This window comes from Mus musculus, chromosome 2 (genome assembly GCF_000001635.26).
Source record: "Mus musculus strain C57BL/6J chromosome 2, GRCm38.p6 C57BL/6J".
Classification (NCBI taxonomy): Eukaryota; Metazoa; Chordata; class Mammalia; order Rodentia; family Muridae; genus Mus; species Mus musculus.
In genome coordinates this window covers 101,578,181-101,603,277 of record NC_000068.7, presented here as the reverse complement: position 1 = coordinate 101,603,277, position 25,097 = coordinate 101,578,181, and the positions used below count along the sequence as shown (strand labels likewise).

Sequence of the window (25,097 nt, the reverse complement as noted above, 5' to 3'; positions counted from 1 at the left end):
AAGTAGCACAAATTATTCAGATACCTTGGGAAGTTCTTTGGTGCAAGTCTCTTTCCAAAGTCAAGATGAGCAAAAACCAGGGAAGACCAACAAAGTGTTGCAAGGCATAGCAATGCAAGAGCATCCTTTCACTGTCTGTAGGGTTCTACTTACACTCTTTCCAAACATCACATGCCATCTCAAGCATCTGCTTCAGTAAAACATCCCCTCACATGGCTATTTCAGCAAAACATTCTTTCACAAGACATTTTCCAGAAAAACATCATGTGACATAACTGAGTTTCCAAAGAAACTAGAAATTTCTACTTCAGTCCCTAAAAGTGAGGAGTTGAGAAATTTTTCTCTCTATAGGATTCTGTAGGTGATTCTGAAGCAACGCTGAGCCCCACTGACTGAGGACCACTGGTCTATATTACATTACTGTCACAGGGCTGTGCATACTAAGCTACTAAGTTCACATTTGTTTCTACTTAAAGTTTGGAGTTAGAAGAGACAGCCCAGAGCTCTCTAATTTTGATTCATTTATTGATATGTTTACCTATCATTTGTCTCAAGAATTTTATTCTTACAATAATATGAACATTTCTTCTTATGGCACAGTGGCACAGGGACCATAAGAAAGTTGTTGTACATTGGAAATCTGCTTGGTGTCAGATTCCAGACAGTTGACCATTACATTTCTCCCACAGGGATACCCAACAGTGTGAGTCTGTGAGAAAGACAGGCTCACATTACTGGCATCATCTGACATTTAATGGTTAATAGGTGTTGTAAGCTCCAAGTTACATGATCATCTTTATTGTTATGTTGAAAGGCCTTAACCATACTGTGGAGTAGATGAGGGCCTTTAAAGAAATAATTAAGTTTAATGAGTCTAGAATATGTCTTCAATCTATTATGATTTTGGGGAATGGGGGAGAGAGAAGAGATGTTTACATTGGAATGACACAGTAAAGAGGAGACTATTGAAATAGTTTTCATAAGAAAAGAAATCTTGACCTAGAACACCTGGCCTCCAAGACAGTAGGCATTTCTGTTTTTTAAACTATCAAGCATGTGGTTATTTTGTCATAGCTGCCCAGGCCAGCTTGCCATAGGTCATGTGACAAATTGGTTGTAGAATTGTACTGTCTGCCTATTCAGAATGACTTCAAAGCCCACACTCTGAAGACGTTTCCTTCCTTTCGGATAGTGCTAGATGGTTTTTATCTAGGTCTGGAAGACACTGATGTGGATTTGAACCATTGGGACATAAGTCAAGACATACATATTTTACCTTTTCTTGAGTATAAGCCCTATGAGATCTGGCCTCTGGTGGATTTTGCATACTGTTGCATACTCTTGCTCCTCCTCACCAGCAATGATGTTTTTTCAGGGTGAAATAGGGGTATGCTGAGTGAATATCTATTGGATGGGCTGAATAAACAGAAAACGAGAGGCAACTGATGGCAGATAGGTGGTGCCTCAGACCCCACTCTGAGGAATATCCACATTCGGGTCATGGTATCCCAGGTTTGCATTGACAAACACAGCGACTGGGAGCCTAAGTACTGCTTACAGGGAAGCCAGCAGGCATAGAAATTTGTAAAAATTAGTTATGCGATGCTACTGGTGATTCAGAAAGGAGAGCAAAGCAGTAGGAAGCCCCTAGAATCAGGGAGACCGGCCTGGAGGCTGAGCAGAGACTGAGCAGGGAGACCGGCCTGGAGGCCGAGCAGAGACGTTAGCTTGGCTGTCGGAGGGGAAAGGACACTTGAGGCGTTGCAGGGAGAGCAACGCAGAGAGCACTGAGGAGCAGATGACTGACAGGAGAGCGAGATGAAAAGAGTTAAAGGCAAGTCAGGAGCGCTTTGCCTAGGCCATGCTAGGCCCGCAGAGGCCGAGTTACTTGTTCAAAGCCACATGCTTCTCATCTGAGGAGTCTTTTATTATTTGTTTCCATATTGAGCGTCTGTTCTTTCAGAAGCTTAGAATCTTGTGCTGGGATTTGGTTTACACGTCTGGACTGATAAATTTTGACTGTCAGTTCAGCCAAAGGAATATTACTACTCATACTTGACAACTTCTAAAAAATGTAATTAAAAATGAAACTGGAGACAGCACATAAAACAACATGTTTCTAAAGCTGACATATTTTGGTCCCCAAAGCTATTTTGAATTTGAGCGTTAGAAATGAATCTTTAAACTTTCACGAGTGAGGTTGGGTACAAAGAGAGGCTTTTCCCAGTCTGAAGAATGAATTTTAAAATCTGCTGTAGAAAAATACCACAGAGAAAAATATAGCAAGCAGCTGGCCCTCTTACCCATTTCCAAGCAGGAGAGGAATTTCAGTCGAGCAGAAAAACAGCTTTCTTTCATAAAAGAAAACACAGCAAGAAAAATAATCCTCACTGTGTAGCCCTGCGCAGTTATTTTCTGTCGAGTATTAGACAGAACCCGAGGGCTTAGCATTGTTTTGATACTCTTGCAACTGGCAGATCGCCTGCTGGAGGAAGTTGGAAACGGACTGACCGGCTCCAGGCTTCCAGGTGGCTGTGGTACCACAGCTCTGTGCTGTTGTTGTCAGTCATTTAATTCCCTCCTGAATATTGAATGGTGTTTTTAGTTCACGGCCCATTTAGGGTGTCTTTCTGTTTCCTTTTTCTTTTTTTTTTCTTTTATCCGTTAGCCACATTAAGAAGAAAAAGTTAAAAAAAAATTTAAAAAAAAAAGGCCACCCAGGAAGCTCTTTTGCAAATGTGAGTTTAACAGCAAAGAGCACAATCAAGAAATAACACAGCAAATAGTAAGACACTGACTTAACCTTATGGAAAGTTGACAAGTACCCATGACATGAGGACTTTCCAATCAGACTAGCCAGACAAATCAGGAGAAAGCCTCATTAATATGCCATTCTAAGAAAGGGACTAGGGAAGCAGTGTTATTTTAAAGCTTTTCTTTAAAAAAATTAAAAGATAATTATATTATGTGTGTAAATCCTTAGTTTGCATGTCTGGTGACTTTGAAGGTCAGAAAAGGGTGTTAGGTCCCTGGGAGCTGGAGTTATGGCCAATTGTGAGCAGCCATGGCAGCCATGTTAGTGCTTGAAACTGAACCCAGGTCATCTGCAAGAACAAGTGTTCTTAAGTGCTGAGCCATCTCTATAGCCCGGGGGGCTTTGCTTGGTGTGCCTTTTAGTATCCTTGAAGAAAATGGCAGAATCAACTGTATGTTTATCTAGAGATCATGTAGTAGCCTTCTATATGTGACCTCTTCATAGTAGCATCAAATACTGCATCCAACATCAAAGGAGGAAGAAAAGACCGGAGGACAGGGAACCGACTTACACAAAGCCCATGGAGGAATCCTCCTGCGTTTGTAGCACTAGCTCGTTTTTCTCTTTGGGGGGAACATCTGCAAACTGTAATTAAGCAGTTTTCATTTGTTTCTCAGCTTCTTTCATCGTCACTAAATCACTACACTTAGGGAACAAATTGACAAATTATGAAACACAGAAACTGCTGGTTCAGTTGCAGAAGGAAATTTCCCTTCTCAAATTATGACAGATTTCAAGCTGATGGAGCCATTTTGTTTTAGGTATATTAGCATAAATCTTCAGTGGATGCCTTTATAATTCATAGTCACTTCAAATGGGAATATTTGGTCCATAGATAATCATTAGGGTTTTTTTTTTTTAATGTGTGTGTCTTCTTCAATTTAGATGTAATTGGGTACAGAAAGAAAATATTTAAGTGTGTATAGCAATTTGAATTATGATCATTAAATTTATTTTCAGCAGTGTTCTTAATGCATACCATTTTGTTACAATGATGTTGCTCCTTGGTATGATCCTTAGAGAATTAAGAGGAATTTTTTAAAAACAGAACATTGTTTTGGTTATAATTAAAAGAATGTTTTCTTCTATTGTATGTAGTTTCAATTTTATAATAATATGTATAATGTTTTATGTATGGGTATAAATTAAAGAATTGAATAAGCATATGGGATTTTAAACTTTTACAAAATATAGAAAATTACTAATAGTGAGCTAAATTAATTTGACCTTTAGCTGATTTACACAATATTAAATAGGGGCATGGTTGTTTGGTATTTATTTCTTTGAAGGGAGGTGTTATTTTTACTTCTTGTTGGCAAGTGTGCTGTTACCTAAGGGAACAGGTAAGCTGCTCCACGAGAAGCTGAGGTTTCCTAAGACTGTGTGTGTTGATTCAGTTGAATAAGCATGTATTCAAATCAGAATGGTTTTGGCAGTGTTCGTTCAGCCATGAAACAATAATATTTTCTTTGAAATGGTTGGCTAAGCCCAAAGGGATACAGACAGGAAACTTTGCTTTAACCATCCTTGTGTCTTCCGTATATGAAAACCACAGCTCTCTAGTATGTGATTTTTTTGTGTCTTTTTTTTTTCTTCCTAGTTTGATTTGTTCTAGTGAGGCGGATTTAGGTGATGGCAGCCAGCTTGCTTGTTTGCAGCCCACTGCTCCCTTAGCGTAGGGAGGAATCCTTAGCCTGTTCGTTTCATGTGCTTTTCTGGACTTAATCTGACTTTCGAATTAGGTTTTGTGGTCTTAGAAGCCACTGATAGACAAGAAGGACTGCAAGCTGTCATCTAAGTCTGGCCTCTGGGTTTAGTCTTCAATTATAGTGCCAGTTCCGTTCTTGGTAATGTTGGCAGCATTTCAGCATCATGGGCTATTCTACTTGGTAGGACGGCATGTGAAAGCATTCTTTTGATAGCTGTGCTGTACGCATTAAGCTAGAATCCAGGGATGCAGAAATGAGACTGCACTAGAAGAGCTCATCAATTGCCATGTTGCTATTTATTGCTGTCTGCTTATGAAAGATGCTATGACTCTCCGAGGCTTTTGATGAATGAGGGTAGCTGTCCATGTTTGTCACTTATAGACTGTGCAGTTAGTGCTCACTGGTGAGGCCGTATTAACTACTCTTTGCACAGCGCTGACAGAGTTAGATTCAGAATATTGGTTTTGATTCTGGGGCCTTAGATTTTGATTGAGTGAATCTTTATGGATTAAGAAAAAAAAAAGCAAGCTGGGTGTAGCATGCAACCCTTTAATCCCAGCACTGGGAGGGAAAGGCACATAGATCTCTAAGTCTGAGGGCAGCCTGGTCTACAAGGTGAGTTCCAGGGCAGCCAGGGCTACAGAGTGAGACCCTGTCTTGAACCCTGTTCCACACCCTCCCCCTGACCCCCCAAAAAGAGAGAAAAACAGTAAGAATGACTAGAACAGCGCAGACTTTTCCTCCTTTACTGTAAGCTTTTTTTTAAATGACGTGTATTCTAAAGTGTCCTGTAAAAATGAATTTGCAACACTCACATAATTTAAAAGCAAAGACGCCATCTTTGAATGTTAGATTATTATAAATATATGCAGACGATGGTCTATGAAAGACTTATCTGTGAAGAAGAAGAGAAAGCTAATCCCCAGAGTGCCCTCCAATTTAAATGAGTTGAACAAAATGTACTTTGGTGCAAGACAGGCATGATCTCAGGGTGTGAAGATGTTTCATGCAGAACAAATAGAGCTGGCCTTCTGTTTCTTTTGGTTGTAGGTAGGGCCAGTGTGATAGGAAGAGCACTATTCCATCTCCGCATTAGAAGACCTAAGAACTAGTCCACGCATTTCATTTTCTAAGACCACAACCCTGGCATTTACTCTTTAAACTCACACAACAGGATTAATTCTGCTTGTTTAGTGTGGCTTATCCACATGGGGTTAAAAGAACAACATCAAAGTTAAATGTTAAACCTTGGATGTGCTGTATCAGTCAGTTTCAACTCCACTTCTTGAGGTAGTTAAAACCAACTATGTACAGGAAATATTGTATATGGTGTATGGTATAGGGTACAGCTATAAAAGTCAGCCAATGGTCCTATGCTGGCCTCTGGTGGATGGACTAAATACTAGTGTTCACATAACCATAAAATTCTACCTCAGAAAACCTTGACATGGGAATTCTATCTTATATTTCCACAAAAATTTCCTGGGAGGTTCTTATTAAAATGCATATTTCAGGATTCTTTCTTTAAATTCTGATTGACTAGTATCATTGTGCAACCTAGGAACCTTGACTTTCAGAATAGCTTTAAAAGTATGCCTTAAATGAATTGGAGGTGTGTATATGTGTGTATGTCTTCATGATTGTGTGTATATTCATGTGTATATATGTCTGTGTAAGGAAATGGGTAAAGGGAAATACATGGATGTTTTAAAAAATGTGCAAATTGGTACAAATTGAATTTTATAAGAGTAAATTTATAGCTTTCATAAAGTTTTGACATACTAAAACAAGGAAACAATAATTTGTTTTGCTATATATATATATATCTTTGTTTAATGTTATCATTTTATATTATCTTAAAGACTGGAAGAACGTAGTGAATTATGGGAATAGCTTTGCTGTGACCCTGGTGATCTCTGATAAAGAGACTAAGATAGAACAGCCTACAGAGCTTAGAGTGGCCTTTGGTTTGGTTACACATACATTCTGTCTCAAGTCTTAGTGCCCCTGTCCATGACCCAAACTACTGTACCACAGGAAAATGTCCTTGCCCGGAGAACTGTGTTCTTTGTGGGCATTTTACCATTACAGGCTTTTAAGGGATAATCATAAAATAAAGAGACATATAATAAGATAAAACAAAAACTAACACATCAGATTTGGGTAAAATGAACAAACAAGCAAACAGACAGATGGAAAAGAGACCAAGAGAAGACACAAGAATCAGAGACCCACTGTTCACACTCTGAGCTTCACTTTTATTAACACTGAAATATATGTAGTAATTTCTATTGAATAGCTGTATCAGTATTAAATATTACACACATATACTATACATATATGTTTATTTATACTTATGATGCCCAAATTATAAAGGCACAACTTACTGTTTTCCTTCATTTATATATTTGAAAATTTTATTGTAATAATTTTATAAAACTGATATCATATTATCCATAATCTCTTTGAACTTGCTTTTTAAAATAGAATGTTATGAATATCTTTCCTTGGAAATTAATATTATTATTTAACAGTGTTGGATGGCTGCACAGTATTCAGTTGTGTAACTATACTGTAATTTGTTTTACTATTGTCATTTTGCTAAGTGTTGTTCATATAAGTGAACAAAAATTATAAAAATTAATGCCTACAGAAAATTGCGTTCTAGAATGGAGAAATAGATCCTAAACAATGAATATAATACCATCTATTCAAAGATGGGAACTTTGGGCAGTGGGAACAGAGAGGGAGCAGTGGCTCAGGAGGGAGCATGTTGAAATTCTTTATTAATGAGGGCTGGCAGCCATGGAAGATGAGATTGGAAAGAGATTAGAAAGAGCAAGGGGTTAATCTGGACATTACAAAAATGTCCAGGGGAGCCAGTGCAGAGGCCGCATAAAGCTGATATTGGCCTGCTTTAGGCACCGTGAAAAGGCCAAGGGCGGCTCTGTGACAAGAACAAGAGTGAGAGGAGTGGAGGTTAAGGTCAGAAGGCAAGTAAGGAGGGGCGGGTCATCATAGGACTGTAGGACTTCGTCACGATTTAGCCTCGGCTGCCCTCCTCTCCTCTCCTCTCCTCTCCTCTCCTCTCCTCTCTCTCTTCTCTCTTCTCTCTTCTCTTCCCCTCCCCTCCTGTCTACTCCCCTCCCCTCCCTCCCCTCACCTCCTTTCTCTCCTCTTCTCTCCTGCCTTCTCTTGTCTTTAACTTTCCTCTACTCTCCCCTCCCCCTTCCTCCTCCTCCTCCTCCTCCTCCTCCTCCTCCTCCTCCTCCTCCTCCTCCAATCTCTCTCTTTTTGTCTGTCTACCTCGTAGCATTCTTATTTGTGGCATTTGGACACATTTTATACATTGAAATGGTAGTTCAAAAATAAGCAAAATTTATAGCATCAATCAAGTGAAAGTTTCAAGGAAATAGATGTTATTGGCTTTTTAGAGAAGTCTTTGCTCACATATTTAATCTTTTTTTTTTTTAAAAAAATTCTAGGTGATATGCTAGTTGAGAGATAAATAAAATGCTCTGCCCTCACAAAGGCTGTGTCTTACAACTTTCCTAACCTTCCATACCCCTCTAGCCCAGCGAAGTAATAAACACGTGGAGGGTAGCCAGCAGAACTTGCTGGTTTAAGAGTTGATTATCAGTCTGTTTCCTAGCTCTGTGTCATATCTTACCTTCCTGGAGCCATGAAAGTGAGCTCCCCGCTCTGCATAGACATACATATGAATTAGAAGACAGAAAATTAGGGCCGTGTGATGGAGTGTCCAATTGTACAGCTGTGGTGATAGTATGAAGTATGACTGGGGAGTCGCAGCCTCAGGGAACAGTGCATCTCTGCCCTCATCTGATTTGGAAAGCAGCAGCCAAGACTGTAGTTTTCTGTTGGTGTGGTTTCTTTACGTTTCACCACACCACAAGGAACTGGGTTAGTGTTGCTGGTCCACACCATGAATGCAGTGTTGTAATCAAGGGATTACAAGATGGGAAATACTCCGAATGCCCATCATCAGGTGAAAGGAGAAACAGACACAGTCAAAGGTTTTTGACAATAAAAGAAGAGAAATATTAGTGTATAGCATGACATCGCTGCATCTCATTGTTATAATAAATAAAATAAATCACGTGGACATGGCTTTACTATAATGGAATGTCTAATAATAATAATAATGTATAATAATAATAATAATAATAATAATAATAATGTCCAGTTAGCAATAAAAGTTAGATTAACTCCTGCCTGTTGTTGGGGTTGGGAGTGGGGAGGAGTCTGAAGATTGGCTCTAAGCACCTTTTTGGGGCGATGAAAACTAAAAGTTCCATGCCGTTCGATTGTTACATAACTACACACTCACTAGTAATCATTGGATCCTGTGCTAAAGTGAATGGATCTGATGGTGCATAAGTTACCCCTGGATAAACCTGTGGAGAGGGACAGATGTCTCTCATGGAGTTCTTTACCATATGACCCCATGGCTTTAGCTCAAGAACCAGAAGAGTCTAGCTTATGTGTGAAACTTTCTGTGCCAAGGGAATAAACTACACATTGACTTACTAGTTTCATGAAGCTAAGGACAGTGCCCAAATGAACCTTAATACTTTGTATGCTAATCTGAAGGATTAATATGAATGGATTTTGTGCATAACAAATGAACTTCTCTGATGCCATGGAGTCTACCCTGCATTGACATTGTCACCAGTAGCTTTTACTCTAATGGAGATCAAAGCTACAGGAAGAAACATTCAAATAATGTTGTATCTGCTTGCATGGTGGGCCACTTCATTCTGTGTTCCTGACTCAGTCAGTGGGGAAGATCAGCTCAGCACAGCTTGTTGGGTAGGCATGCGTGGCCTCTGCACCAAATTCTAGTTCACCTGACAGGTTACAAGCATACCGTGTTATCTATATCCTCCATAACAGAGAAAGTTACTAAGGAATGCCAATTTGATTGTAAAAGACTGAAGATGGCAGTGGGAAGATAAGGAACATAGTCTGTGATATCTAGAGGGAGGGACCGTAACTCATAGGAGATAGTGTCTTCTCTCTTGTTTTCACAAGAACTCATTTCAAAGGCTGTTTTTTCTTTCTTGAATCTCTGTGGTTCTTTCTACCACCTCTGTAGCTGTGTCTTCCATTCCTCGTCACCTGAATTACACATTAGACACTACAGTGCGCACCTCACTTGTCTGGTGGCTTTCCTATGCCCTAGCCTGTCTGCACTAGTCAGTGTCTCGGCTGTACTGGGGGTCAACTCCCACGGTCAAGCGCATAGTTCTATTCAAGTTCTCCACATCTACCCTGTTCCATGCCACAGGATGTGTGTGCTTGTTTTCCTGGAAGATTCACTATTGTGCCTTAGGCCCTGGCCTTCTGGTCCTGGAAGTTTCACTCATGAGCTTACCCTGCCCTCCATCCCTCATGGAATAATAAGCTCTTCGAAGTTGTAGCTAGCCTGCTGGACTTGTCAGCTTCTTTAAAGCCTATCTTGCACGACTCATTCCTACTGAAGCTTTTCATGATTCCAAAAACCAATTACTATTTTGCCACTTTCTGACTTTGAGCCTCTCCTGTGTGGTTTGTCACGGATGCCTTCTCTTTGGGTGTTTGCACACATGTCTTTACCTCCTAGCTTGGATACTCTGTAAGGGGAGGGGGTACTGTGCCTCCGTTGTCTTTCTCATCTTGAGGGCACATAGTCGATGCCTGGAATATCGCTTTTGGACTCTCTAAGCGTCAGGGCCCTACTAATTGCAGGTTTCCTTCCTGAACGTAACTAACAAAACGTTAGCAACTTTACACTCTCTCTAAGTGCTTTACACTGGACATTTCAAAATTTTCATCTTATTGCCAATGTGTCCCTCATCTAGGGCTTTTGACATGTATTTTTTTTCCAGGCCAGGCTTGTGCATTTGTGCCTTGGCAGGTTGATAGCTACGACTGTGAATAATGAGTCAATTATCATCCAGCCTCAGGGAAAGCACAATTATTCCTGCCTGGCCAGGCTGAGGTAATCCTCCCCTCCCGGTGCCCTTTCAGATGGAGAACATAAAACAGTTGGAATTCAGAGCACTGCAAAGGGAATTTAGACAAAACACGGGTGTGCTGAATTTAGCTTCCTTGGATTTATTCTGATTTATGATTGATTGGTTTTTAAATTGCTTATTTAATCCTAACGACTATGGCTCCAGGGGAGGCCGGCTATGGAGGGAAGCAAGTGAACAAGAAGCAGTGGCCTGGAGTAGTTTGGATGGACAGATTAGGGGAAGATATTATTGTTCCCAGGACCATTGCTGTGTAATGGGAAAATCACCCCAGACTCTGAGCGAGGACCCAGCCTTGTTACAAGCATGATTGCTTATCCCCTGTTCTCTTTGCAGAGGGCTGTTTGTGGCTGCCTAGTGTGGCACAGAACATTCCCCACTGCGGTTTTTCTTCCCTTCCAGCGATGTAGTCAGTATCTCATTGTGACTGAGAACATGCTCTTGATTTATATTGCTCTTGACCACACTGCAGAAGAATGGATACTTCGAGGTGGCTGGCAGGACTTGCTCTTAGATTCTGACACTGGCTGTGCTGTTGTGTGGAGTGTTTCTCAGTACACAGATATGGCTCTGACTTTTGTATAGAAGAATTTGAATTTTTTATAAAAGTTTTCCCTCAAAATTGAGCTCTCCCCAAATAATCACTTTTACCTCGAAGGTGTATAATCAACATGTACTTTACCCTGTAAAGTGTAATTTACCTTGTCACCCAAACTTCCAGCTTTTTCAGGGAGTGTGACCTTTCCCTTTCATCTGAAATTAGACATTGATGGTGTGGAGATGGCCCTGTAAGCCTGACCTATTGGAAGCTTGTCTGTTTGGTATCAAAAGGAAATTGAAATTTCGTCGCTTCAGAATAATGAAACCTCTGGAAACCTTTAGAAAAAAACTTTCTCATCTTTATTGAAGTTTGACTCAAAAATGCCCAAAGAAATGCTCTTTCTGGTCTCTGTAATCCGTGTGTTCGCGGAAACACTGCTGTTAGATTTCCATGCCGAACTACGCCTGATGTGCATTTCAAAGCAAGGAGCATTAGGGATAAGATAAAAGGGTAGAAAAGGACTCTGATGAAAAACAGAAGCTTAGAGATGAACAGTTGGGTGGCACGTGTGCGTTGCCACCAGGCTCACTCTGGGAAGGAAGCAGCATCTGGTCTCTAATCAGGCTGCTGGCCACTTCCAAGTCAGGGCTGTGCCAGCATCTGCCATTTTGACATTATCATATTGAAAAGGAACTTTGTTCTCATCTCGTTCTGCCAAGAGATTTATTACTTACTAGGTTTAAAAACCCATAACAGGCCCGTATACAAAAGCACTTTTTTGGGTCTTTGCAGGGACATGGTGTTACAGTCTTATAAAGTTAATTTCAGGGTTTAGGAAGCATTTTCAACTTTAAGTTTAATCAAGGAGAGAGCAAGTTCTTTCCTATGTCTCTTGGTGCTTTCAAGATTAACAGCCTCACGTTTACGAGAGGGGATGTTTTTGTTGGGTATGGGACTAAGTAGATCAGTAATTCAGTAACAGCACCAGGAATTTGGACTTCACTTTTTGTCAGAGGAGATTCATGTGGTGACTGTCAGGTCCCCTGGCGTTGTATTGGGAACTGGGAGAGGAGAGCATGGAGTGACCTGAGCACACACATGACCTGTCCCTTCAGAACGTCTCCTTGCTGAGACCACTGTGCTTTTCAAGTATTGAAGTCAGTTGACTAGAACGGGAATGGTGGGTTGAGTATGTAAGATTTTCTTGGTAAGTACCAAATGTAGTTTTGTTTAACTTAAAAGATACCCAGGAGGACTGAAACTGCTCCTTCTTTTATTGCAATAATTTGTGTAACAACAACAAAAAATCTGTGCTGAGGAATGGTGGGAGCCACAGAAGAGCCTTCTCTTCTGCCTGTGATGAAGCTCGGGGGCATCTGTTCATCCCTCAGTAGCTTGTCCTGTTTCTAAGCATCTCCACATCACTTGACTACCATTACTTACTGTTACCTCCAGAACCATGAGAAACCTGACTCGAACACCGAGAGGTCTGGGAGACTAAGCCTTAAGTGCTTTCATCCTCACTTGTCTGACTCTTCATATTGTTTGTTATCCCAGCAGTGGTTTCAGCAACTCTCCTAGCACATTACCCACTTCAGTTCTTCTACCTCTGGCATCCAGGGCTCGCACTTCTCAACAGAGATTTCATTCAGAATTTGTTGGCACAAAAGGCAGAGGTCATCTTTCCAGTGGTGGCTACTTAGAGGAGTTGCTAGTGCTGGTGTAGTAGACAGTAATGGAGAGCTGGTTTCAAAGAAGATGGATATGTGCTTTTTTTCATTTTTTTAAGAGAAAATGAGTCTTTAAATGTGAATTATTATTACAGTCTATGTTACTTTAAGTTTGTTCTATAACAGTATTTCATTGTTTGAAAAAAAGGGGTGGGGGCTGAGAGATGGCTTAGAGGACCCATGTTCAATTATCAGCACCCATATGGTGGCTCTAAATTATCAGTAGCTTGAGTCTCATGGCATCTGATGCCTTTTTCTGACCTCAGGCACTAGGCATTTATGTAAAGATGTACAAACATGTACTTAGTCAAAGCACCCTACACATAACACCCTGACACATAAACAAAATTTTAGTGTTAATTCTTGACAACACCCCTACAAATCTTAATTTTACTTTTAACAGTGTATTCAGAATCAAACATGGGCAGAAAAGGAGTATAGTGAGGAAATACTGGGCCAAACAAGACTGAACGCCAGCAGAACAAACTCCAAATTATACAATTCCATGTCCGATGTTAAAGGGTTTCCTAGAGAGCTCTTCACTCCAGCTTTGCTGACTGCCACACACTTCTCTCCCCTCCCCCCTCCCCCCCCCCCCCGCCCCATCTCCTTTTAGCAGGTTTCTTTGGCATGGCTAGAGTAGTACCAACATCTTTGGGTCTCCAAGCAATCCATCTAGATTTCACCTTCACAGCTTCATGCAGTGTCCTCTCTGGGTCTTCAGGCAGGTTTTTAGGAAAAGGAGAAAAGCTACCACATTAAAAAAAAAAAAACCAAAATATCATGAGAATAGTTTCTAGGTCAGCTGATAATGTTCTTTTCCCCCTGAGTCCCCACAGTTTATATTACCATTATAGCACCACTATCTTCATGCTACTAATTGGGGGGCTTGCTTATAGTTTCAGAGGGCTAGACTCTTACCATGGTAGGAAGTGAAAGATCCTGACAGAATATAAAAGGTCACAGAAGCCCTGAAATTGGCAAAATATATTTCATTGTTAGCAGAACTAGCTTCACTGATTTAGAAAAACAGAGGTGCACAATGCTCTGGTCACTCCTTAAACCCGTGTCTGCCAGTGTTTTGACCGTTCCTTGAACCCATGTGTGTGCCCACCGATGAAGCCCATTGCCAGGTGTTTGTGATATTGGTTGCTGGGGAAGAGTCGGAAAATCTCCCCAGCAACCATAGCCGGGCCAATCCTGAGTTGCTACACCTGCACCAGACTCTTTCCTTGTACCCCTCCCATACCCATTTCTTGAGAATAGATATTGTTTAGATCTGGAAATTCCCTACTCCCCTCTTCTCCTTCCCCCCTTGAGGGCCTATAAAAACTGGGGCCCCTTTCCCCTCACGGTCAACTCCTCTACCCCTGAGTGGGATATGAGTTGTCCCCAGAGCTCTGGCTTTCCCCGAATAAAGCCTCATGTGGTTTGCATCAAGCTTGGTCTCTTGTGAGTTCTTTGGTCCTGAGGCCTGAGCGAGGGGCTCCTCTCAGAGTCTTTCAGAAGCAGACAGGCATGGTGCTGAGAGATTTACATTTTGATCCACAGGCAGCAGTCAGAGAGGGAAATTCAGTCTAGTATGGGCTTTTGAAACTTCAAAGCCCACCCCCAGTGACATACAGTCTCCAACAAAGTCACACCTATGCTAACAAGGCCATCTCCTCTAATCCTTCCAAAATAGTTCCAAAACATCATGACTAAGTATTTAAATATTTGAGCCTATGGAGGTCATCTCATTGAAACCTATCTCCTAAGGGTTCCAACTGGACCCTTATCAGACTGTGAGCATGAAAGCATGAACTGCAGATTTTGGTGTCAGGGAAGTGATGTTTCAAAGGAAGTAAGTATGGTGGCTCTGCTGTGCTAGGCTTCTAGAGACCTATCTCCAGATCACAGATAAAATAAATCCCTGGGACATTTTCATCATAGTCTAGTTAGGGCATGGCATAGAATTCCCCAACCAGGGATGGCTTGATATCGACCACATGACTGATTTATAATCCTTTATCACTTCTTAAATATATGTGATTGACACAGTGAATTAGTTTATTTATTTATTTATTTTAAATATAGGTATCCTGAAGCCTTGACTCTTCTTTGACTGTAGAAAGCTTTTATTTATTTTTTAAATTTTCTTTCCCTTTTCCTTATCATATTTCTTTCCTATTTTGCCCTGCAAGAACTTTTCCTCTTGTTTTACTCAAAGCAGTAGTTGGGCTAAGTTTTAGCTTCAGAAGGGCCTGGGTTCAAATCCCAGTGTTTACCTCCCAGCTACATTACCTGGGACATATGATTTAATCTTGAGTAGTAATCCTCTGGGAAGATTCATGAGATGCTCAGAAAAGGACACTCAATACTCAGTGACTTTTAGCCATTATTAATTTCAATATTGCTAATTGTATTAATTGTCTCATTGCGGTGTGTGACAAAATTTCTTGACAGCAACTTAAGGAAAGAAGAAAGGATTTATTTCGTCTCAGTCTGAGGGCAAAGCCCATCATGGCAGGGAAGGTGTGGTGGTGAGGGTGTGAGGTAGCGTGGCTGCTCACGTTGTACCCAGTCAAGAAGCAGAGAGACATGAGTACTTATTCTCTGTGTGCTTTCTCCTTTTTATTTGATCAAGACCCAGCCCATGGGGTGTGGCTTCCTGAGTTCAGGGTGAGTGTTCCCACCTCATCAGACCTAACCTTGATAATTCCTCACAGGTGTGCATTGTGCTTGTCTCTCAGCAATCCTAGATCCTGTCAAGTTGACAGTCAATATTAACCATCATAATGCTAATATTAATGGTTTTTTTTTTTTGGCTTAACCCATTGCCTCAATGTAGATGACAGATAGTCACCTCAACTGTGATGTACCTTCCACATTTCAGCCTACATTTGGAGCCCTGTTTGCACCATTTCCTTAAATGCAACAGTTACTTCAAATGCAACATCCAAGATCTAGATTTATTATTTCTTACCCAACTGACTCTATTTTCTTCTGCCAATTTCTGTTCATGGTATCATAGATTGTTAGTCTCTTAATTTTGAATTAATCTTAGGTTCTTTTCTTATTTTAAGGAAAAACAATAGCTGTGCATAGATTTAATACAGAGGTATTACATATATGCAATATACATACATACATACATATGCTAATTAGTATATATATATTTTTTTTTCCGAGTCAGGCTTTATCTGTGTAGCCCTGGCTGTCCTGGAACTCATCTGTAGTCCATGCTGGTCTCGAACTCACAGAGATCTGCCTGCCTCTGCCTTCTGAGTGCTGGAATTAAAGGCGTGCACCACCACCACCACCCAGTGAAAGGTATTGCTTATAATTGTAAATAGTTAAGAATGAGCATTGACTAAGTAGTCTCTCTTACATTTATATAATTGTTTTCTCTAACTAATAAAATTCATGTAGAAAAATATTCAAAAACATAAAATGTTGACAAATTAAATTTATAATTTATGTATTCTTTTTTGAATTTTAGAAGTGCATGGATATGTAAAAAATGCACAGATAAGCAATCAGAGAATTTTATGTGGTTATTCTGTTATGTAGGATTCTGTGTAGGCTACTTTTCCTATTTGCTCTTTTCCTTATACTGTTTGAAAAAGTAGGCATACATTGCTTCCATATGAGGAAAAAAACTCCAAACTTAACAGAAAATGAGATAAATAGTGTCTGAAATTCTTGAGAGAATTATACTTTCTTGAACTTTTAAACAATGATAAAAATAGTACTGGGTATATAGTAGACAATATTCATTGAGTGTCGAAGTTGTGTTATCTTTCTATGCAATTTTAGAATAATTTTAATATATTTAAGAGGACCTAAAGGCTTCAAAAAACTTTATTTACATAGTTCTTTGAAAAGTATTCTTTTTTTGGGGGGGGGAGTGGTTAAAAAGAAATTTTTTTGGTAAACACGAAAGAAATCAACTTGATCACATAGGGTATTTTTAATAACTCATAACTATCATTTCAGAGGATAATGTGGCCAAATGGGGAGCACATGGAACTGATTCATCAGAAAATATATTTTCTACTGTAAAATGGAATCATAAAACTGAATCAAATGGTCGTCATTTTAGAAATACATCCATCTTTCTTCACACTTCATCGGAACACTCAGAAGAGGACCAGGTAATTCTCTTACATTTATAGAAACAGCTTGGAGAAGAAGAAAGCATTCTTCTTAGAATTGCAACAGCACTCTGTTGAGAATTAAATCATTATGTGCCAGTGTTTGGTTATCCTTAATTTTTGGTAAAACTTCTTAGGGACTTGCTATGTGTAAATGCTTCATGAAATTATATATTTTGCTTTTAATAAGAGTTCCCTTTTCCACTTCTTTGTATAAAATGGACTTACTTTTACCTGTCCTAAGTTTATCATGTTTAGACATAAAGTAGAAGCTGCTATTTTGCTTTTTCTAAGATTTGGTTCCTAGATATTAGATGCTATCCTCTAAATGTCAAGACTTCATTGACACTATTCATCTATTCCTCTTTGGCAATTGTGTTTAATTATCATGGAGTGATAATTCATTGTGTTTACTTTTTTAAGCTATTTGAATTTTAATTAGTTTTCTCAAGTCATTTGAGTTTCTATTTCTTTTTTGGAATGTTTTCCATGTGATACTATATACAGAATTACAAGAGATTTTGATTTTACAAGGGGTCACAAGTCTCTGTGATAGAAATGAATTTGTATAGAACACTTTTGTATATAACCCCTTGCTGCTGCTGATGACTGTGAGCTATGAATTGTTTTCCATAAAGGATTCACACTCTACTGGTGATGGTTGAGATATAGTAAATATGAAGAGTCCTAGAACCGTTAAATTGCCCCATCCTCTTGTACCTTGGAAACACTGTAGCAGCCGCCGCCTCTGATTTGTGCATCAGAGGTTTAGTGGGAGATGGCCTAGGAGGTGGAGTAGCTCCCTGTTTTATGCACAGGCAGGCGTGGTTGGGTTAGCTAATCTGCTAGATGGTAGATGAGACTAGGTTACCAGAATTGCAGTTAGACTTGTTGGAACCTTCTCCCTCACCACTGCTGTTGCTTAGAGTCTGGCCTTTCATAAATAGCTAGGAATATAACCATTCATTCTTGTCTGTGTGTTCTTACTGTTTTCAGATTGTGATTGATGAAGGCCACAAAGTTGGGAGTTCCTTTCAAGGTGATATGACCCGGGCTGGAAAGGTGAAGGTAAGGCCTGATTCAGTTACCTACCTTGGGAAGAATACACAGCAAACAAATGAACTGTATTAGCAACTTTTCTGTTTCTGTGATGAGTCACCATGACCACAGCAATTTTGAAGAAAAGAGTGTATTTGGGCTTATGGTTCCAGAAGGATAAAAGCCTTACATGGTGGGGAGGCATAATAACCAGCAGCAGGCAGCAGGAAGCCAGGAACGCAAATCCTCATCCACAAGCAGGAAGCAATGAGAGTGCATGAGAGTAAGGCAGGGCCTTTTACTCATAAAGCATACATCCAGTGACAAACTTCTTCCAGCAAGGCCTTGCCTCCTAAACCTCTCCAAACAGCATTACTGACTAGGTACCAAATATTCAATTACTAGAGCCTATAAGAGAAACCTCTTACCAAGCTACCATATAAGCCAGTACACACACACTAGATTCTTGCTTTCCTTTGTACAAAACTGGATGAGTGAACAGATTTTATCCTTGAAAGGATTTTTTTTTTTAAGTTGGTGTTGGAATATCTAAACTGTTTGTGCTTGGCTGGATGCTTGATCTTTTTTCCCTAAGGTTTAACAGATGGGAAGGACTTTCTAGCCTAATCATTAAGAAAAAAGATGCTATAATGTAACTGATTCTCAAATTTTAATATTGAAACTGTCAGATGAATTTTGCTGTTGGGTATGTATGTCAAGTTAAAGTTGCAGTTACTTGCTTAGAAACATGGAAGCTACCTATTGAACTTTCTATGGGGTCAGTGTGGTCTGCCTACTACATATTCGGCTCAGGACAGGAAGATACAGCAGTTAAGGAATCTCAGTTTATAATTTTAAGGTACATGCTAAGCCTATGGTCAGGTTGTGAGCATAAAATGGATGGTGACCTTGTGCCTTTACTACATTCCATGTGCCAGCATTTTCTTATTTATACTCTTCGATAGTCCTCTGAGATGCATTTGTTTGTAAATCTGAAATGCCTCATTGTCAGTGTGCATTGGTATTCTATGTGGAATAGTTCTTCATTGAAATGCTGCGATTGGGTCTAGGAAGGTCATTTGCTGTTCTTTTTACCATTGAAGTAATTCTCAGATGTACTTGCCTGAAAGAGAGCGAACACTTGATGTTTTGCCCTCCTTACCTCTCCTGTGATTTACCTGGGCAGGATGATTTTGTTCCGAGTGAACTTTTCTTTCCTGCTTGCTTTAGTTTTCTCTCTCTGGCTCTCCAGAGTGCTGTAAGAAAGCATACTATGAGGAAGGATGGTAGCCCAGCACCACCACCAGCACCAAACCAGGAACCTGTTGTCTCTGATAGTAATGTTAAAAATCATGGGGAGAAAATTTGTTAATCTCAAATGCCTCATTGTCAGTGTGCAATGGGAAGTGCTATTCTATGAGAAATAGTCCCTTACAAGAAACCTCTCAGCCTGTGCGTGTCTCCCTTCACTGTAGAAAACAGACTACAGTGTTGTAAAGCCCTGGACTTGCAATTGTCTTGCTTTCTTCAGTAGAAAAGCTTGTGGACAGCAGCTTTAACAGGGCCTTGAGAGTTCACAGGAAAGCATATCCAGCCTTCAACAGAGTGCTGTGTGTGTGTGAATCCATGACTGCATTGTCTTTCTGCATGTCTAATATATGCAAGATAATTTCAATCTTCTTGTAGGTAGACAACTTCCTAGACTTAGAAGATGTGGACATGGAGGAAGAGAGTAAGCCCCAGATGAACAAGGGTATGTGCTCTCCTTCTTTTCCATACAGTGTGGCCTCTTTTTAGAAACGACAAGTGATTTATGTTGGTTTGCTATTTTTAGCAATCCTTACCTCTCCTGATGTGACAAAAACTGAGGTTGTGAAATTTCTCTTTGAAAAGCAAAAACTTTTACACAATTGGTCAAAGCCTTTTGAAACCTTTGGTTTAAGTGAAATAGAGCTGTCCTTTTGCTTTCCCCCAAATTCAGATAAATTAAACTATTAAATAATAGTGTCACATACAGCTATTATAAAGTCATTGCCTTATATTTCAGAACTGTCTTACAAATTGATATGGTTTTAAAGGAAAACGTAAAACAGCAGTTGACCATAAAATCATAAAAATAAAAATATTGGTCACACAATGAACAATAATATTCAGAATTTTGCCTTTAAAATTTATGAAATATTTAAATGAGCACATATTTTTTTTTCTGAGTTCTTTTCTCATAATCTACTGAAAGAGGCTGTATGCTAATCCATTGATGTTCATGTAGAAGATTGCTTTCTTTCCTGGTTAATATTTTTGTATAAGAACATGTATATTTCTTCATGGAACCTTTGGAGTTTGAGCTGGAGAGATATAGCTCAACTGATAGAGTGTTTGCTCAGTGTCCTCATCCCAACATTAAAACTGGGTGTGGTAGCCCATGGGGTAACATCAGCACATGAGGACCAGAAGTTCCTGTCATCCTTCAGTACAAAGGCAGTTTAAGTCTAGCCTGGGACTCATGAGAACCTGTCTCCAAAAGAAGCAGGCAAACAATAACAGTAGGGACAACAGAAAATGCTGACTCTCTAGTGGATGTGAAAGGACATCTTGAAGTTGATCTTCTCCTGCTGCTACACAGTTTAGTCGTAACCTAAGTTATTGCTGTTGTTGAGAGAAGAGGTTTCCTTGGAACCAGATAGACATTACAGTGGCTTTGGAGAGTTGATCTGGGTTAGCAACAGCTTCTCACTTGGTGGTGTAGGGCCCTGCCCAGCTTTCTGGGCTCCTTGAATTAATAAGGCTTTGGGAATTTAAAGCAATGAAAATATTTCTTCTGCTCTCCAATGTCTTACTGCTCCATTGGAGATGTTTTTCAAGTACCCATTAGCCAGAAGACTGGAAGACTTTGAAATTACTCATTTCAGCGAGATCAGAGATGGAAGGAAATTGCGTCCTTCAGGGAGTGTTGGCTGACTTCATACCCCAGTCACTCTTGAGTTTTTGTAAGACCTGCTTAAGAGAGAGCCAAGGCTGGTAAAGCACCCATTTTTGATTGATTTTGAGAGTAAAACTTGTTTTAAAAATGCAGATTCCTATATCCTGCACCTACAAGAAAACTGAATTCATTAGTCCTTTGGTGGCATCCTGTGAACTGAATTTAGCCATCCTAATTCTGCTATTGTGTGAGGTTGATACATTGAAACTGTTGGTTCTTGTCTGTATATTAAACATTGACAAAATCAGCTTCATAGTCGAGCAGGAGAGTGCTGTGTTGGGCACTGTTGTGATGGAGTTTCTTCATCACTAGCAGTAGGTCTGTACTTGCCATATGGCCTGCTGTTCTGCTCGTCCCAATGGAAACTGTGGATAGCTGAGGAGAACCTCTCTGAGGGGTGGTATTTGGCAGTTTTTATATCCCTTAGCATTTGATAGCAGTGAGCTGTAGCCACAGACAGGAGGGAGCACCTGCATGGAGCAGCCTCCAGAGTTGTACATCTTTGGCTGGCTCTGATGAGTGGGCCCCTTTGCTTTACTTGTTGGTTCAGCTATTCTTGAATAGGTCTAGGGGACCAGAATCCTTAGCTTTATAAGTGTAGGCTCAGGGAGCTGGCACTCCTCCACCCCTGGCAGGGCCAGTGTTGTACCTGCAGAGCCTGTGGTGTCTGAGAGCCTTGGCTCCAGGCTTGAAGCGTTTCTAGAGCTCTTCCCGTGAAACTGACAAAATGTTGCTGGAGAGTGAAAGTTCTTCAGGAGCTGCAGTGATCACCTGGGCTCACTGTGTGGTTAGTGTGTGTTTTTCTCAAGGTGTCTGTGGTATTCAGAACAGCTAGTACATGCATCAGAGAAATCCAGGTGGCCGTTTACAAGTCAAATGCTGAAGGCTGCCAGTGCAACATGGGATAACAGCTGTGAATTAGGGAGTCACATCGTCCTGTCCCCAACATCTCTGCTTATTTGCAGGGAAATGATCAGCATTGCTTACAACAAGAACCTAAACAGGTATCACTAATGCTAATAGTGACTTATAAGCCTCTAACACCATGTACAAGTGGTGAACACCAGGCAAGGTTATCAGAAAGAAGTGGCTCCCCTTCATCTGTCTCACACTGATATAAACCAATGTGGCTAGCAAAGTTTGTAAAAGTCCCCTTATACCCTCCCCCACCCTGCTCTCCAATCCACCCACTCTCACTTCCTGGCCCTGGTATTTCCCTGTATTTCGGCATATAATCTTTGCAAGACCAAGTGCCTCCCCTCCCAATGATGGCCAATTAGGCCATCTTCTGCTACATATGCAGCTAGAGACACGAGCTCAGGGGAATCAACGTAAAACATCAACGTTTTCTATTGTTTGTGACATAGCTTTCTTTTAATATTTTTTATAAAGTGTGCTTTTCAGTTACCAGCTTTACTTCCTTCTTTAAAAAGTTGAATAAAAGATCTCACTAGTTTCATGTTTCCAGAAACTCGATAGCAGAAGGTGTTGCATTTGGGGATAAACAGTTATTGAGGCTGAACCAAGTCTCAGTGGACTTGAATGAAGTAGTTAAGACTGTCTCCTGTGTGAAATGATGTGTGAATTGATGGTTGACAATTGATTCAGTTCTAATCACCAAAAAGACCACCAGGGTTTCCCAATTTTCATAATGTACAATCTGGGTCACTTGAAAAGAAGAAAGAAATTAAATACTCTGTGCCAAGGTGAATTTCAGTGTGTGGCCTAATTTGTATTGCACTTCAGGAATGTGAGCAGAAGGCAAATGTTTATATCAGATGGGGAATGTGACATTTTTAAATGGGCAAGTTGCTCATATAATTTTGGCAGCTGGGAAGTTTACTGATTAGATTCTGTTGTTATTGTTCAAGCAACAGATTTGCCTGAGGCAACAAGGAAGCATGTTCTGTATTGTTTGTTTGTTTTTCTACCATTGATTTTATTTATTCACTGTATCCATGATCATAGATATTCTCCAAGATTCAAGAACACAGTTCTTTTTCAGTATTTGCCTTATCATTTTGACAGCCAAGGAGTAGCGCTTTGGAGTCAGGTTTCTGACAGAGCTCACACAATGCAGTCATATGAGTGGCCTCAGAGTAATGCTTCCTGTGAGGTTTGGTACCCTGCATTCATTAGTTAGCTAGCACCTTTTCCTCTTTTGAATTCGGGATAGGGTAGTTAACCTGGTGATTGCCCTGCCTCAGACAAGATGGCTCAAATTACTATACAACAAAATTATGATTTGGGATGGCTGCAGTCATTACATGGAGGTCATTAGGGTAGGAAGACTTTTATTTATTTATTTATTTAAATATTTATTGTCTCTCAGTTTCAGTGTGGCTGGCTGGAGAGACTGGTTTTTGGAGGTCCAGTTCTCATAATCATCCTCAGACAGGTCCCTTACAGTGGGTGAATTTACACTGTAGTTCATTGTGTTGGATGACGATGGGCACCGACTCCTGCTTAACACTTGCAGCCATATTTGATGTTTAAGTTAAAAAAACTTTCTTTTATTGAGATTATAATATAATTGCATCATTTCTCCTTTCTATTTCCTCCGTCCACATCCTCCCATATACTCTTCCTTGCTTTCTTTAAAATTCAAGGCCTTCTTTTTCATTAATTGCTGTTATTTAAATATATGTGTATGTACATGTATATATTTCTCAACACATAAGTACAACTTGTTCAGTCTGTTATACTATGTACATGTGTGTATTCAGGGCTGACCCTTTGGTATTTGATAGCCAGTTCTTCCTGCCCTCTGCACTCTTTGAGTTGCCTAAGGTTATTTGTATAGGTAGGATCAAGGCCTCGTGGTCTCTCCCGCATCCACTTTAGCACACCTACTGTTGTTCTTGTTCAGTTTACACTTAGGAAGTGTAATAGCTTTTCCTGGTTGTCAACTTAACTATATCTGGAATGAGCTACAATCCAGCATTAAAGGGGCACCAGGAAGTAAAATGGAGCTGAATCCTGTGTTCAAGGATATTTCTTTGAAACGAAGGAGTAAAGATCTTGGGGCAAGATTCCACCCAGCTAAATTTAGACCCAGGTGTGGTAGTACAAGCCTTTAATCCTAGGAGGCAATTACAAGCAGATCTCTTAGTTCAAGGCCAGCCTAGAACTGAGCAAGTTCTAGGTGAAGAGAAACTTAAATCCAGGTGTGGTAGTACACACCTTTAATCCCAAGAGATAGGCATGCAGATCTCTTAGTTCAAGGTCAATCTACAGAGCAAGATCCAGGTCAGCCAAGTTTAGAGCAGGAAGGAGTTGGAAAACAGAAAACTAGTGATAATCTAATAGAACCAGGGGGCCATATTCCAGCAAGCAGCAGAACTTGACAGCTTCGGCCATGTGGTCCTAGCTTTAGAGTCTAGAATAGAAGGGACTACTAGGGCAATTGATGCTGGTTAGCTGGTAGTGATTAAGAGACCAGCATCATTGAGATGGAATTTTCTGGGAAGTGTTTTTTGAGAGCACAAGGAAGGTTGTACCTTGTGCTGCAGCTGTACTTGGTAATGTGTAAGAGGCACACCGGTGGTACAGGTTTTGAAGGCAATGGTCCTCTATTCCCATTATTCTAGTTTTTCTATTTGCTAACTTTTCCATCTATGAAGATGTAATTGGAAAGCCATGTTAACCAGAGGAAAAAAACCTACTCTCCAGTACTTATTATTGCATAAAGAAATATTTATATTCTTCCTGAGAAGGGAGTAAAATAGGAAAGCTAATTATTTCCTTCCTTCCTTCCTTCCTTCCTTCCTTCCTTCCTTCCTTCCTTCCTTCCTTCCTTTCTTCCTTCCTCCTCCTCCTCCTCCTCCTCCTCCTCCTCCTCCTTCTTCTTTTTTTTAATAATTTATCCAAGGTAAGGAAGAGTTTTCCTAATCAGATCAGGGAAAAAAAAAAAACCTAGGTATATGTGGATCAACTTCTTGGTTTCTGCTGTGGGGTTCATGCTGTTGGGAATTTTGTGTCTTGTTTTCTGTGTGTGTGCAGCTCTCTCAGAGTAGACATACCTTGAGGCTGGAGATTCCTATTGAGGGGTTTTTACTGTAAGTACACATCACATTCATTTCCTGCTTCCGAGTATTGGTTTAGAATTCACTG

General features: G+C 40.2%; 1 protein-coding gene across 3 annotated transcripts in view, besides 1 other annotated feature; it reads left to right on the top strand.

Moving 5' to 3' along the window:
• Positions 1-25,097, top strand: part of Iftap (intraflagellar transport associated protein) — a 68,253-nt gene that overhangs the window by 25,754 nt on the left and 17,402 nt on the right. For all 3 annotated transcript variants that reach the window (NM_026592.4, NM_001362688.1, NM_001362687.1), the window contains exons 3-5: positions 16,809-16,966; positions 17,963-18,034; positions 19,691-19,757. In NM_026592.4, the coding sequence (NP_080868.1) occupies positions 16,809-16,966; positions 17,963-18,034; positions 19,691-19,757 (297 nt within the window). The remainder of the gene's footprint in view (positions 1-16,808; positions 16,967-17,962; positions 18,035-19,690; positions 19,758-25,097) is intronic.
• Positions 8,937-13,290: an enhancer, noted in NCBI's record as "VISTA enhancer mm1328". NCBI's record gives its function as "enhancer in: midbrain (mesencephalon)[8/9] | forebrain[8/9] | limb[6/9] | other[6/9]" and the evidence as "EXISTENCE:transgenic organism evidence [ECO:0001131][PMID:17130149]".